This window comes from Ailuropoda melanoleuca, chromosome 2, assembly GCF_002007445.2.
Source record: "Ailuropoda melanoleuca isolate Jingjing chromosome 2, ASM200744v2, whole genome shotgun sequence".
NCBI lineage: Eukaryota > Metazoa > Chordata > Mammalia > Carnivora > Ursidae > Ailuropoda > Ailuropoda melanoleuca.
This window is the reverse complement of record NC_048219.1, coordinates 138,256,896-138,272,201: the sequence shown is the minus strand read 5'-3', so window position 1 is coordinate 138,272,201 and position 15,306 is coordinate 138,256,896. Positions and strand designations below refer to the sequence as shown.

Here is a 15,306-nt window from a genome sequence, read left to right as displayed (position 1 = left end):
TCTTGAGCTCACTGAAAACAGCCCTTGCCCACCAATCTCCTAAAAGCATTCCTGTCAATACCACCAATGACCTCCGTTTTGCTAAACCTGACGGCTCCTGTTCAACCATCGCCTTATCAGAGAGTGACTCCCCCCCCCCCATCATTCCGTCCTGCTCTATTTCCATAACATTTTTCTCTACGGGACATTTGTTTTAATGTCTGTCCTTCCACTCTCCCAAAGACTAAATTCCATGAGAGCAGGGATTTTATGAAGTCCATCACTTCTCTAGGATCTCGTACTGCTATAGGTGTGCACTAATTATTTGTTGAATAACACATTTTTTTAAAGGCTGTGGGAATTTCTACTTCACTTGTAATTCTGTTTATCTCTTTATTCGGTTCTTAGTAAAGTATCGAGGAAGGTGGACTTCAGTAACTGTATGTTGGACAGAATGAAATCCTATTGAGAAGGAAAAGGAAGATAGCGCCCTGTAGAATAACCGGCTTTTCGCATAATGACGTTCATGCTGCAATGACTTGCCCGTGAGCCCTCAGCTATCTGCAGCCAGGTTCCCGGTAGAGAGCTGAGCCACACCGTTTCTGGTTATGGTTCGAAAGTGGCCACTCTTAAAATTCTATGGTGCAGGTGCTCTTCCTTCAGTTAAAACTTGCCCGTTTGTTCTGCTCAGATGAGTCATGGGGGTAACTCTAATGCAGAGATAGGTGCTGTGTCCCCTGAATGAAAACCCACAGTTCGGTAACTCCTTTGGAGAACGAGCACCACTAAATCTGGGGCACACTGTAGACGTTTGCGCACCCACGAGAAGCCACCTCACTTCTTCGCGCTATTCCTTGGAGCATTTGGTGCACAGTTTTCTGCCTTGTGGCTCAGTTACTTCTGTGTCAGGGCGGAAGTGAGATTTTTATTATTTTTTAAGAATTTAGAACTACGTCAGTGTTTACTTTCTTTGCAGATTTTGGTGGTAGTTCTCTGCGTGGGGAGAAAGAGGTACTGTAGATACAAAATCTTTGCAGGGGGCCTTTCAGGCACATTTCTACTTTAGGTGTAGATCAGGTCACCGTGAATAGAGACCAGATAGGGTTTTGGGACGTAAGACCCAGCAGTTCAAAGGGAGGAGGGTAAGCAAAGCTAGGGAGGAGGGTAAGCAAAGCTAGGTAATTTAATGTTTTTCCTTTTTTGGCTTCAGTTTCCTGAAAGCTGCTTAGCCTACCCTTGCTGTTAGTCCAATTCTACTAGCCCTTGGGATGACTGTATTTACTTTTTCTTCCTAAGGTGCTGAACTGCTATTTCCATTTTATAAATCTTATTATGTATATGCCTTTTATTGAAAGCCATTGAAATTATTTTTGAAAAGAGGCTTTTCTCTTGTTTTCTTGTATATTACTGTGGTTCCTCGGTGCTAGTCTGTGATGACACTCACTTCAGGGACTTGAATTTGACTGGGGAGGGGGTACAGTGGATCCCCTCCTATTTTGTGGCCTGTTTTTTGGGACTGACTCTCTTGTTTGTTCTGGTACTCCCGGAAAGCTCTATTTCCCAGCATAGGCTTTCCCAGAATTCCTAGATCATACTGGATTGAAGTCCTTAGCAGAATATGCCATAAACCTAGAATTGGCCTCACCTCTCCAGACTGCTGAAAGTGGAATGGGAAACTAAACGGAAGAAAGGAAAACTTTGTTTTTACTCTTGGGTTATTTCTCTTCCTTTTTAAACTGTCTTTTTAAGAGTTTCCATTTCCCTTCATTCAATTTCATTTTATTTCTGTAATTTTTGCTTCTTCCCACTACTTACTTGGAAGCCTATAAGCAGTAGTGGCTATTATCTGTTGTAGTGCTAGGGACATGCATTGTGGAACCTAATTGCCTGAATTTGAATTCTGCCTCTCCAATTTCTTGGTCATAAGACCTTTTTAAAATTACTTAATGTCAGGGGTGCCTGGGTGGCTCAGTCGGTTAAGCATCTGCCTTCAGCTTAGGTCGTGGTCCCAGGATGGTGGCATCGAGCCCGGTGTTGGACTCCCTGCTCAGCGGGGAGCCTGCTTCTCCCTCTGCCCCTCCCCACTTGCTCCCACTCTTGCCCTTGCTCCCTGTCTGAAATAAATAAATAAAAATCTTTTTTAAAAAAAAGTAAAAGTACTTAACCTCGGAAAGACAGATACATAAAATCAATAAAATGAGAGTAATCGTCCCTAGCTCATAGGGTTGTTCTAAGGAGAAATGAATTCAGACACACTGAGTACTTAGACAAGTTTCTGGCGCATTGTTTTCAATATATATTATTGAGACTATTATTGCCATTGCTTATTTTTGTGGGTAATACCTGCAGCTAAGTGCTGGTCACCAAACTGGCAAACTTTTTCTGGCCAATCATTCTTTGACAGGATAGCGCTCCTTAGACCCAGAGTAGCTTAAAAAGAAGACACTAGGACCTTGAAAGGTCTCAGGTATCTTGAGCAGGACTTGTATTAGTAATTTCTTGTTTTCCTTTAAATCTTAGCTTAAGTTTCATAATCTATCTTTAAGATGCCTCCCCTTTCTTTGTAATCAATCTGTCTTCTTTTCTATGTGCGTTTTGGCCATTTTGCCAAATTCTGAGAATAGAATGTATTTATAGCCTTCCTGTCAAGATAATAAAGAGTAGTGTTAATATTTATATCTTGCTCTGCTGTGAATGATTTCCATTCTGGGAGGTCCACGAGGTCTTCAAGGCACTTCGTCCTCCTTGATTATCTAAACAGAACTATGGTGTGGAACTTTCTTGCTCCAAATAAAGTCATTAGCAGGGAAAGAATTTTAAAAATCTTTAAGCACCCATCTTATATGTATATTTGGGGGGACTTCCCAGTTGTGGGGGAACAAGCATGTACATTTGGAATGTGGAGAAAGGAAGGAAGGAAGGCAGGGAGAGGGAAGAGGTGGTGTGAGCAAGTGTGTTCTTGCATTTTTTGTGTCAGATAAACTTTAAAGGTCCAGGACTAATTAATAGTTGCTTGTCAGTCTTTCCATTAATACAAAACTTAGAAGGGTGAGTTCCTCTGGTGTGTGTATGTGTGTATTATCTCTTCTGTTATACTTTCTCTTAAAATCTTGTGGGACATTTCACCTACATGATGGATTTGCTCCGTGGGGAAAAGTTTGCAAGGTTAGACTCTGACCTGCTCAGCAAATAAACCAAAAAAAGATTTTAGATATCTCCCAATCTCAAAGTATTGTGACTTCCTATTTCCTGGGGTAGATCAAAGCTCATTAACCTTTTTGGTAATAGAAATCTTTAAGGGAGAGAAGCTGTTCGTTTCTTATTTTGCTCCGTGTGAATGATTTGGAACCATTTCCTCGGTGTGGCTGAGCCGTTTCCTCTGTAAACCCTTTGGAGATTTCCAAATATTTTCGGTATTTAGTGGAGTCAGGTAGCTCCATGCAGCGTTTCCTATGGGCATATACCTCTGTTAACTATGCATAGAAGAGACCAGAAGGCTTGTAAGAGGTGAGGCAGGTCCTTGGCTGATTGAGAAGAGATTCGTTATCAGCGTGGATGGAGACAAGAAAGCTGTTCGTTCCTCATTCCAGGTGTCTAACTGCTGACCTCTGACCATAACAATACTCTCCCTGATGACATTAAGCTGGCCTTGTTGTTTGTTGGGGGGAAGGAGGCGTGTCAGTAAACTTTTAGTCCTGTCAGTGGATACTGTTATAGTTCCTCCCTTCTCAGTTTTATGGCACTGGCTTTCAAAACGGAATGGGGAGAACAAGTGATCTGCTTCATATATTTGTTCCAGATCCTTCATATCTACCGTAATCACCTCAAGTGAGGCAGTCACCGTCTCCGCTCAAATAAGTTTTCCTCCACACAGATATCTTATCTACTGCAAAGACAGGGTTTTCTAAGATCTCTCTCCTGCTTGCTGCTGCTCTTTAAAGGCTAGACAACATACTGACTCTAGAAGCTATCTGGCTTCTGGGGGAGGGGAACTGCTGGCCAGACTCAACTGGCCTCTTGCATCTCTGGAAGTCAGAATTCATAAACAGAGTTGTGTGACCCTTTGAAGGTATATTTGTAATGCATACCATCTCAATGATGAAAAGACAGCAGTAGCCCTCAGCACAAACTGATTCTTGGACTTATAAAAAATAAAATAGAATTCAGAAAAAATTTAAAATCTTAATCAGCTATTTTAAAATGCCTTCCATTTTCATATATGATTGACTAAATGTAAATGACAATTTAGGTATTTAAAGGCACTTATGGTCCAGTTTTGAACTTCTGGAGATGAGAATATTTGGGCTGCTTCTTTCACTATACAAAAAAATGGAAAAGTATCATTTGAGGGTCCATCTTTTATTAAAGTGTGAGTTGTTAACACAGTACAGGTTTAATGTATTTTCAGCACAGAATTGTACGCACTGCTCCTGCTTGAAGGAGTCTTTGGGACTATGCAAGGAATTATCCGTCCATGTCTGTGAATCCTCAGAGTAGGCTCTTCAATGCAAAATTGAGCCTCAAAATGGGACTCTACTGTCTAGTCTTTGAGACCTTATGTAAGACACCTTTTCCTTAGTTAAAGAGGAATTTGAAGATCATATGAGAATAGTTATGAGGACAATCTTTGATGAAAAAAAATCAGACCAAGAAAGTATCAATTTGTGAGGAGAATTTTAAACACCATAAAAGGCAGAAATCCAAAATATTTTCGAAAGCTTTTTAAGTAAAAAGTTAATCTGTGATAAGTCAATAGCAATATCTAGCATTTCTTGAGTACCCCAAGTAATGATCCAGTCCCTGCACTAAGGGTTGGAGATCCTAAAATGAGTTAGACAGGATCCTAGATCTTAGAGGGTGTCATTGTGTGGTGGGGGAAACAGAAAAACAACCAACAGAATGAAGCCTTCATTCGGGATCATGAGAGACACACATTTCAAGTCTGGGGACGCACAGGGGAGGGACTAACAGTCCGTTATTCCTGAAAGGGACATCCTGATTTTTCCACTGTGACCTAGAAAACCAGAGTTAAGCATCTGGTTGGAGCATACGTGTATAATGTGGAACAGTTATTCGTGCTTGGAGAGCACATTGTGCTTTTCAGAGTGCTTTAGTAGACGTGGTCTTTTGAGGTCCCTCTACCCTGTGAAGTGAATGATCCAAATGTATGGATAAAGATAGGGTAACTGAGAGGATAAGCAGCTTGAGTAAGAGTAAATAGCTACTGAGTGGTGCCCCAGGTCCCAGCTGTTCTGACTTAAAAACCTGTTTTCTTTCTACAGCCCTCTAGCAAAAGAAATAGCCCTTCATTTCTCAAAGCACCTGCGGTGGTACACTGGCTTCCTGGGATGTTATCTGCACTATGTAAAAGAAGGTTCCGTTTTGAAATAAGTTAAATTCCTTTTCGTTCTTCAGCTCTGAGCTCATAGGTCACTTCTTCAGGGGAGACTTCCCTGGGCTCCAGACTCCCCCCTACTCAGCATTCTCCTAGACCGCTATGCTTCCCACATTAGAATTCCACTCAGTTTGTAATTTGCACAAGAGACGTGGTCAGTATATGCTCAGCATCTAGCATCTCGCATGGAGCAGTCACTTAAGAAGAGTTTGCAGAAGGAATGTCTTAATTTAAGGTTTGTGTGCTGATCCTTTCAGAATACCCAACGTGTGAACAGCTCACTTGTGCCAGTGGAGCCTGCTATAACAGCAGTCAGAAATGTGATGGGAAAGTTGACTGCAGAGACTTCTCTGATGAAAACAATTGCAGTAAGTAACTTGTACAGGATGTGCGGTGGTGTGCAGAGGCTCATTTATACTGTCCGATTACACAATCTCGTCTCGAATTTGTGTTCAGTGAATTCATGTCGGTGGCTTAAAGTCAGCCACGGTGGGAGTATTTGCACCATGGAAATTGGCAAACACTCCAAGTCAGGGACTTTTTGTTCCTGGAGAATTGGTCGTTAAACATTTACCAGCATATTGCTGCGTAATAAAAATCTCTTCAAACTTGAGACAGAATCTTCCTGTGAAATTAAATGGCTACAGTGGAACTGAGCTTCCCTTTCTGCTCTCCCTTGCTACCCTTGTGTCGCAGCTAAGGTGTGCCTGCAACATGAGTTCCAGTGTGACGGTGGAGTGTGCCTCCCTCATGCCTACGTCTGCGACCATTTCCCGGATTGCGAGGACGGCAGCGATGAACATTCTTGCAGTACGGTGATTTCCTTGTGCTGGGTCAGGTTGCTAGGAGTGTTGTTGTAGTTCTTTTCTGACGAATGTACCACTCTTTTCAGACAAAAGGGTCACTGTGTCTGATGGCAGATGGAGCCAAGAGATCATTTAGAGCCCATGGCATGAGCTTCAGTAGTGAAGCTAGACCTGGCCTCTTTTATCGTTCAAGAATCTGTGTGTTGTTGAAGGATTGCTGATGGACAGTGTGCATTTTTTTTTTTCGGCCACAAGGGGACAGGGTGAATTGTGTCACCCAGCTCTAAAATGACCCATTCTTCAGGAATGGGTCTGATAACCTTGATAGGAGAGTGAGAGAAGGACTTGGAAGGGAGGGCGAGTTCCCTAATGGCAGTAGTCCCCCAGCTCTCCTCTTTACTGCGAAGTTCTGACCACCCTGGAATTGGAGGGATGGGACAGTTTCAGTGTGCTGGGATGGTTTTTGTTGCCTCTGCTTTTGAATTCTGACCCTACTTTTTTTTTTTTTCCTAAGTCGTTGCCTGTAATGCAACCCACCTTTCGTTGTGGCCAACTCTGGACTCATGTTATTGGAATATGTAGTTTGAAGTCTTTGTGAGAGAGTTTTACTAATTTCACAAAATTAGTTGGCACCTTTCCATGGTCATTTATTTACTAGAATGTTAAGATTTGTCACCACACCTGTTTTGATTGGTTGGAACCTATGCCTTGTTAAATATTTTTGATATCACCGTGACTTTTTATGAGCCATGCCTGATTTCCCTTCTGGCCCCTGGGCTTATTTCAGTGACTGTATTAAAGAGAATGTGACAACATGAAACAGGTGACTCAGCATCATTTGGTCCTGGATAGCAGTTTCAGTGCTTGTGATAAAGTTGAGGGCATGTTGGCCACTGCCGTGCCTGCAGCACCTTCATTAGTCTGCGTTCTCTGGTCTGTGTCTCCCTATACAGCACGCTGCCTTGTTTGTAATCTGAGAAACATAGACTGGCACCTGAGTTCATTTCCTCGACCCAAAGCTGCTGTTGCATTTCTTCCTTTTCTCCCCCTCTTTCTCCTTCTCTTCCCCCTTTTCTTTCCCGTATTTTATTTTGTTTGTCAAGATACTTGACAGAAGTTTAGGCAGTGAGGTGAACTCTTTGATTTTTCCCAACGGGTTTGTGTCTTTGGAGTACAGCTGTTATTTCCTTCCAGCCTATGAGACCTGCAGAGGCAACCAGTTCACTTGCCACAGCGGCTACTGCATTAGTCAAGATTCGGTTTGTGACGGAGAGAATGACTGTAAGGATAACAGCGATGAAAACGGATGCGGTAAGGAGGAGAAGAGATTCTGACTGAAGAGCATTTTCTTTTTCTTTTTTTTAAGATATTATTTATTTACTTGTCAGAGAGACAGAGAACATGAGCCAGGGAGGAGAGGGAGAAACAGGCTCCCTGCTGAGCAGGGAGCTCGATGCGGGACTTGATCCCAGGACCCTGGGATCATGACCTGAGCTGTAGGCAGATGCTTAACCGACTGAGCCAACCACGTGTCCCTGAAAAGCATTTTCTTTCTTTCTTTTTTTTTTTTTAATAATCAAAGATATTTATTAAAAAAAATATATGGGAACATATGTCACAAAAAATAATGGATGCTGTATTTTAACAATGCATAATTCATAATTACTGGATGAATTGATTATAAAGTATATTAGAGGAAACTCATGCTTTATCAGCAACTCACAACTAGAATTAACCCTTTATTTTTTTAAGATATATTTATTTTAGAGAGAGAGAGAGGAAGCAGGGAGAGGAGCAGAGGGAGAGGGAGTAAGGCAGATGCCTCAGCTGAGCACAGTCCAAAGCACATGTTGACTCTGATCCCAGGACCCTGAGATCCAGACCTGAGCCCAAATCAAGGGTATGAAGCTTAACGGACTAAGCCCACCCAGGTGCCCCAACTCAGTAACTCGTCCAATACTATTGAAACTTTAGTAACTTTAGTAGTAAGCACGATCAATTGTTGAAGGCAGTAGCTAGATTTCTTCTTTGAATTCTGACATTCTACATATCTAAAAATTGTCAGATACTATATATAAATGCTTTAAAAATTTTGAGTAGCATGAAATTATAAGAATGTTTTCAGTTTTCATGTCTCTGATTAATGAAATATTAAATATGCAGGTATTTAATAAATATTGGAAGTAAGGTTTTACACACACACACACATGCATATATATGGTGTTTTTGAAAAGCATTTTCTTAACGTGTTTTCCAGAACTTGTATTCCTACTTCCCCTGTTAGAAATTATCTGTGTGACAAGCAAGTCTTGGGATTGGCTGCATTTTAAGTAACTTAGTGGGTGGGGAAAAAGGAGGTGACTTCACTAGCTTTGCTTAAAAAGACACTGAACTCCATTACAGTATAAATTATAATCTCTTCCCTCTTATCGCTAAAGCAAAATAGGTAGGGCAGTCTGTCCCACTTCTATAACACATGTTAACTTTTTCCTTTGGAGACTGTTTATTTTGACTAGGTTTATTTGTATAAAAGAAGTAGGGTGGGGAAGGAAGGAAAATAGGGGGAAATGTGATTTGCCTTGACCTTATAACCTTGAAAAATGACTTTGCACCTTGGTAATAGTTTAGTTTTTTTTGTTTTCAAAGTCAGAGTTTAAACCACATGAGGCACCGACATCCAGTGGCAGAAGAGAGGCCACGTGGGGAACGTGTGAGAAAGAAGTAGGGATTGGTAGTTGCAGGAAAGGCTGCTGCCTAGGGAATTGTTTCAAGATTTTTCTGAGAAGGAAATTCCAAAGATATCACCTCCCTCACCAGTAGTACCTCCAACAGTTCAGAAGTTCCCAACACCCACACCGTAAAGCAAGTATAACAAAAAGTGATGCTTGGGGGAGATCCATTGGTTTTGGTGTTCCAAGAAGTAGTCTCCATACAGTTTAGTCACAGGTTTTCTTACGTTTTCGACATTTCACTAAAGAAGAAAAAAATCAAACAGCCCCCCCCCCCCAAGAAAGACAAAAATAAACAGAATGAAAACTCAGGAAGCTTGGTATTACCTCGATAACTCTAGCTCTGTAATTTGTGATTTAAATAACTGAATTTTCTTCTAGGGGTTACTAATCTAGTTTGTTTGATAATTCAGGCCTATGTCTCTTCTTACTCTTATAACCTGGCTGAGGACTGTCTACCTTAGAAAGAATGGAACTTGAAGAATTCCATTGTCACTTCTTAGAATCCCAATAAAAGACCAGTAGTAGAGTTAGAAATTACCAATTTAGGTCATTGGTAGACTTCTCTTGTCCACCTGATCTGTATTCTCTCTTACCCATGTATTAAAAAGAGCTGGATCCACCTCTCATGTGGCCTGTGATTCTTTTATTCCTCCCCTGCAGAAAGCAGTAGTCACCATATTCGTGAATGCTACCCAGGCGAATGGGCTTGTCCAGAGTCTGGAAAATGCATCCCAATTGGAAATGTTTGTGACGGGACTATAGATTGTCCAGGAGGAGAAGACGAAAACAATAGCACCAAAGGGAGATATTGTGGTGAGTATGGAAATTTATCTGGGTAGCTTTCAGGTAAAGATGTTTCTGTTTTTCTATAATAGATTCCCACAAACAAAGAGTGTCAGTGTTTGCATAACTATCCCAAGACTTACCGGCTTACACAAACAAGTATTTATTATTTCTCATAGTTCTGTGGGTTGGCTAGGAAGTTCTTGTGGCCTAGATCAGCTCACTCATATGTCGAGAATATTGCAATAAAAGTTCGGGCTAGTATCTTTCCACATGATAGGAGGAAAGGTAAACCCTAGTGTGCAAGCTCTTTTAAATCTCTTCTTAGGTCATGTTTGCTAAATATGCTATTGGCCAAAGCAAATCGTGGCCAAGCCCAGATTCAGTGGATTGTTGCCACAGATTCCATCTCGTGTTGGGAGAAGCTACAAAATATTTGTGGCGTTTCTTCCTTCACCCAGACAAAATGGTTTTAATGGCAATTTTCATGATTCTAAAGATGTTCTGGAGATTTTATCCCCTGGCATATACTTACGGAAAATTCTTATCTAGCTATACTCCAAAAGGAAGTATCTGGTTTCTGCGGTATATATCTTGAATTAGTTTTTCTTTTTCTTTTTCTGTGGCTGTGGAATATCTTCCACTCCATCAGCTGTGTGGACAATTGACTCTCCTGTAAGAGAATACAGTAGATTTCATCAGTAGTGTACTCTATATTTATCTCGTAGTTGTTCAGAATAGCCATGCTTAACATGTTTAAGGTTATTCTTAATCCAGTCACTTGAGAATTCTTGACTTTTTCTATTATGTAGACAAAAAGATAGACTTATGACCTGATTTTTCTGTAAATAGCACTTAAGATAACTTGCACAGTTATAAGTTTAAAAGGAGTTATTTTTTAAAAATGTGAGTTGAGCTTTTATTGCAAAACATTGCAGTAAGGCTTGAAGGCTAATAGTTTCTGGGCCTTTACTACATGCTTGCTCAGCTTTTAGGTTTGATAAAAGACGGTCTTATGTTATAGGTACATCTGTCTTGTCCACAGGTCACCATTCACTTAACAAAGTGTTTTTCTCTGTTTAGATGTGAATTTGTGTTCTCTATTGAGCTGTGAGTACCAATGCCATATGTCACCAAATGGAGGGATGTGTTATTGTCCCCCAGGTTTTATCGTTGACCAAAATAACACCCGAAACTGTGTCGGTAAGTGACTGGTGGGAGTGTCTAGTGTTTTGTCACAGTGCTGTGGCACTGATGGCGTCTTTGATCTCTGACATCAGGGTGTTTGTGCTTGTGGATAGGAGTGGCGATCTTTATAACAAAGAGTAACACAGTCCCCATAGAAAACCTGGACAATATGAAGTTTTAACTTGGAGAGACTTTTGTGAGGTCCACAAGGCCAGAGTGGTTCTTTGAGTGAGTTGACTAGCTCCATGGATACCTGTCTACAGCCTGATGAAGGAAGAAGTCTTTTGTGTTTCTTTTTAAGTATTCAGAAGCAGGGTTGTTGCAGCCATACTGGGTGCTTGATACTGGAATACATCCATGTGGTTGGTAAATAACCGCTGCCTGAACCCATCAACTACCCTACCCCGCTCCCCTGGCCTCTTCTCCAGAATGCTCAAACCTCTTCAGGATCCAGCAACTACAGGTGGTTACCTAACAGCAGAGGATCACCAGCTCACTGCCCCACTGACCACAGTGGCCAGTCAGTGCCCATGCCATGCTGGTTGTTAATTCCATTGATTTTCATCTGTCCTTGAAGCTTCTCGAAGCTTTGTTCAAGGACAGACACTATCTTTTTCCTTCATTTGGGTGGCATTGAACATTGATGCTGGTGCACCAAGTATTTCTCACATCTCTCTTACCTGAATTATAGGAATGATTTCTCCCACTAGGAAATTTTTGATTCTGTTGTGAGCCAGCTTTGCATCCTTCTGTGATTAGGATGAGATCTTATGATGGGAGAATTACTATGGCCAAGTATCAATTTTCTGTTTTTTAGGATTTGAACAATGGATTTTTAATGCTCTGATTTCTTTTCCTTCTGATTTTTTTAAGAGGTGGGGAAGGGGCAGAGGGAGAGGGAGAAAGAGAATCTTAAGCGGGCTTCACACCCAGTGCAAGCTGGACATGGGGCTTGATCTCACAACCCTGATATCATGACCTGAGCTGAAATCAAGAGTCGGACTTTTAACTGACTGAGCCACCAGGTGCCCCTCCTTCTTTCTGATTTTTGATTTGTAAACAATAAACCTATTGGCAGAAGGTGTCCAAATGGGTTAAAAAACAACAACAACTTTGTTTTTACTGGTGTTGGCAAAAAGGCATCTGAAAGGCAACTGATTCATTAAAATTAAATTTGGTAAGGGTGGCGGGGGGTGTAGTTGGTTAAGTGGTGGACTCTTGGTTTCACCTCAGGTCATGATCTTGGGATCATGGGATCAAGCCTGAGCATTGGGGCTCCGTGCTCAGTGTGGAGTCGGCTTGAGATTCTTTCCCTCCCCTGCCCCCCGTCCCTGCTAATGCTCGCTCTCTCTAAGATAGATAAATAAATAAATCCTTTAAAAAAAATTAAGTTTGGTAATCATCTATGGATCTCCAAAAGATAGCTGATTCAGATTTTTTTTCCAGGATATTTGTGTTCTTTTGATATTCCTTAGAAATATGTGATTCTTCAGGACTTTCTGAATAAAAACAGACATGGCATACATAAAAAATACTTTTACAAAAGTGCTTCTTCTGAAGCAATTTCCAAAATATTAATAAAATTTGGTTAATAGTATTGAATTTGGATAAACCTAATGAAGTTATTCAGTCTTTAGTCTCAGCTTGTGGCTTTCATCTTGATTATACTTTATCAAATATGGTTGATCTCAAATAATTACAGCTAGAAAAAAATTTAATGCCACAAATTAACTCTGGTTTACAAATTTGGAACTTTTGAGAAAGTCTATTCCTCAGTGTTAATTGAGAACCATAATGATGGGGCTCATTTATGTGTTATGTGCCCAGAAAAATGAGATTTTTATATCCAGTAAAGCAATCCAAGTGAGGTTGTCCTTGTGGTGTTCAAAGGAGGTAATTTTAGGTTTCTGGTATCGGGACCATGCCCCAAAGTTTGCCTATGGTCCGACTGCTCCTCTTAAGTAACAGTATAGTTACTTGTTGGATATAAGACGTGTTACAAGAGGAGACATGAATGTAAGACATGACATGTGCTTTATGCAAGTCACCCCAAGAGATTCTGAAGCCTCCGAGACAATTCTGAATTACTTAAGGAAGCCCCTCCAAAATTCTAATCAGTTGAAAACATTCTATAAATAAAACAGTATGATCTGCAACAGGCATTAAATGAAGCCAGGACACCCTTTGTGTTTTATTATTACCAACATCATCATTGTCATCACCATCTTCACACTGGAGATGCAGTCAAGTGATTTTAAAATACTTTTCACATGAACGTCCTCAATTGTTAGGTGGTTTCCTGACTTTGGAACCTCTGCCTGTGCTGCCTGGCATTGCTGCGAAGGCAGCGTCCCCTGTTCTTCAGGGTGGCGCTCATCCGTGGGCATCAGCCTGCTCCTTTGTCTTTGGCAAAGGTCAGGCTCCTCCGCTCCTGCACCCCCCCCCCCCCGTTCCCCCCCCCCCCCCCGTTGCCACCCAGCTGCCAGTTCGATTTCCAGTCTTTCAGTTCTCTAGGTATTTCTCCTTTCTCTTAGTAGAAAAGGAATTCCAATAGAAATACCAGAAGCCACATTCTCATTATTCCATCAGCTTCTCTTTTTTTCCTTTCTCAACCCCCAAGGAGGAGATGGGGCTGGGCTGCCTTGTGTTTGGAACTTGATAGGCCGTGAAGTCTTTTCAGTAGAAGTGATTGCTCTTTCAGAATCCCTAGTTTAGTCTTGAGATGCCCCACAACCTGTTCTTAGCCCCCCTTTTTTGGGGGGTCACTCTAGGGTCTTGATAGCACATTTTCCCAACACTTTTTTCCCAATATCTAAGTCTGTGATGAGGTTTGGGTTATATTTCCAAATGTCTAGGGCTACTTGTATGTCAAAGATCTGGGCCACTTTGTTTTGCAGTCTGAAATAAATGACAAACTGTCAGAACAAGGTTTTTTACATTTAGCCTATTAATAAATGTAATATAGAAAATTCCAGCATTAGCCTGTGGCACAAGATAATTTCAGGATTTATTGAACACACCCAGTTCACACTGGAAGTAGTGGTCTGATACTGCGTCACTAGTTTTTACTTCCATGATGAACATTTTTAATCCCTGCAGTATGTGCCTGGAACGTTAGTACAGATAACTTCATTTGGAGATGAACTCGAAAGTCTGTGATTGAGAGCTTTTGTGTTAGGCCCTCTGCCACCTATAGAGACCTTTTTCTGTGATCTTCCCTGTTTTCCAAGGATGTGTTCTTTGCCCCTGAGTTTTGAAGATGGGTTAAAATTTATTTCACATTTATTTCAAAGACGAGTATATTTTGCTCTCTTTGTAAAGAGAACTCATTAATTTGAATACATGACGTTATAAAACCGGTTATGCTTGTTTCAGCTGAGCTTTTAGGGAAATTGTTTTCTTCGTTTGTTCTTTCAAGCATTGCAGTTCAACAAATACTCTCTGGATGGGTGTAATACTTTGCATGGCATCAGGTGTTGGAAACCTATGCAACATCTAGCATCTTAGACATGGCTCCCCAGTGGATGCTTCAGTGGTAATCAAGAATAAAATTGAGTAATCCCGACACGAAATCTTATGTCCTTCTACCATTCATCTGCCTCTGGTAGTCTTGACCTGGCTGTGGAGCCTCTGAGGCGAGCTGAAGCAGTTTACCCAGGGTTATTGTTTCTGATTGACAGGACATGCTGTTTGTTGACAGAATGACATCGTGGTGCAGAGTTAGGGCAGGGAGGTCATTCAGCATGGTGGGATTTGAGACAGCCAGAGGGATCAGAGGGTGTCTAAGGGTGTCTAAGCTAAAAAGGGGTTTTTGAACTATTTTCAAAGCAGTATCTGTTGGTAATAGGCAACAAAGAATGAAAAGGAGAGAAAAGTAGATAAAGGTAATGGGGTAGAAGGTGGTATTATAAAGCAGTGTTTTAGGGATTTATATAGTTTCCAGTACTTTTCTATTCTCACCCAAAGCCTCAAGTCTACTTTCATTTTTCTTATTTTCACTTTGGCTAATGATGGATATTAATTAGCCTTCATTTTCCTCCATAATGGAGAATATAATCTTATTCAGTCATTAAAGGTGACAGTGATTTTATACACTCATTAAAACATTAAAGTACGTGTAGCCCAGGTGATAGGAAGGGCATTTGCACCCAAAAATTCCTGGTTATGACTTCTTCACCTTTGGTTTTCTTCTGTTTGACATCAGAACTCCTGCTTCTGGGGGTGGGGGGGGGACTCCAAACCCTTAGGCATATTCTCATTGGTCTTGCATTCAATATGAGGTCATGACATTCTGGGAATTTGAGGGCGAATATTCTGTATTTTCATTTCTACTGAGGCGAAGTCTCAGGTGGTACTTTCTCAGGGCTGAGGTGAGGACACAGAAGAGATAAATCATGAAGGGCTTTTATTTATGCCCACATGC

At 41.1% G+C, this 15,306-nt stretch overlaps 1 protein-coding gene across 1 annotated transcript in view; it reads left to right on the top strand.

The window, feature by feature from the left end:
- LRP2 (LDL receptor related protein 2) overlaps positions 1-15,306 on the top strand; it is a 193,680-nt gene that overhangs the window by 45,118 nt on the left and 133,256 nt on the right. The window contains 5 exon segments of the mRNA XM_034642228.1: positions 5,632-5,742; positions 6,071-6,184; positions 7,375-7,491; positions 9,573-9,725; positions 10,779-10,898. Of these exon segments, the coding sequence (XP_034498119.1) occupies positions 5,632-5,742; positions 6,071-6,184; positions 7,375-7,491; positions 9,573-9,725; positions 10,779-10,898 (615 nt within the window).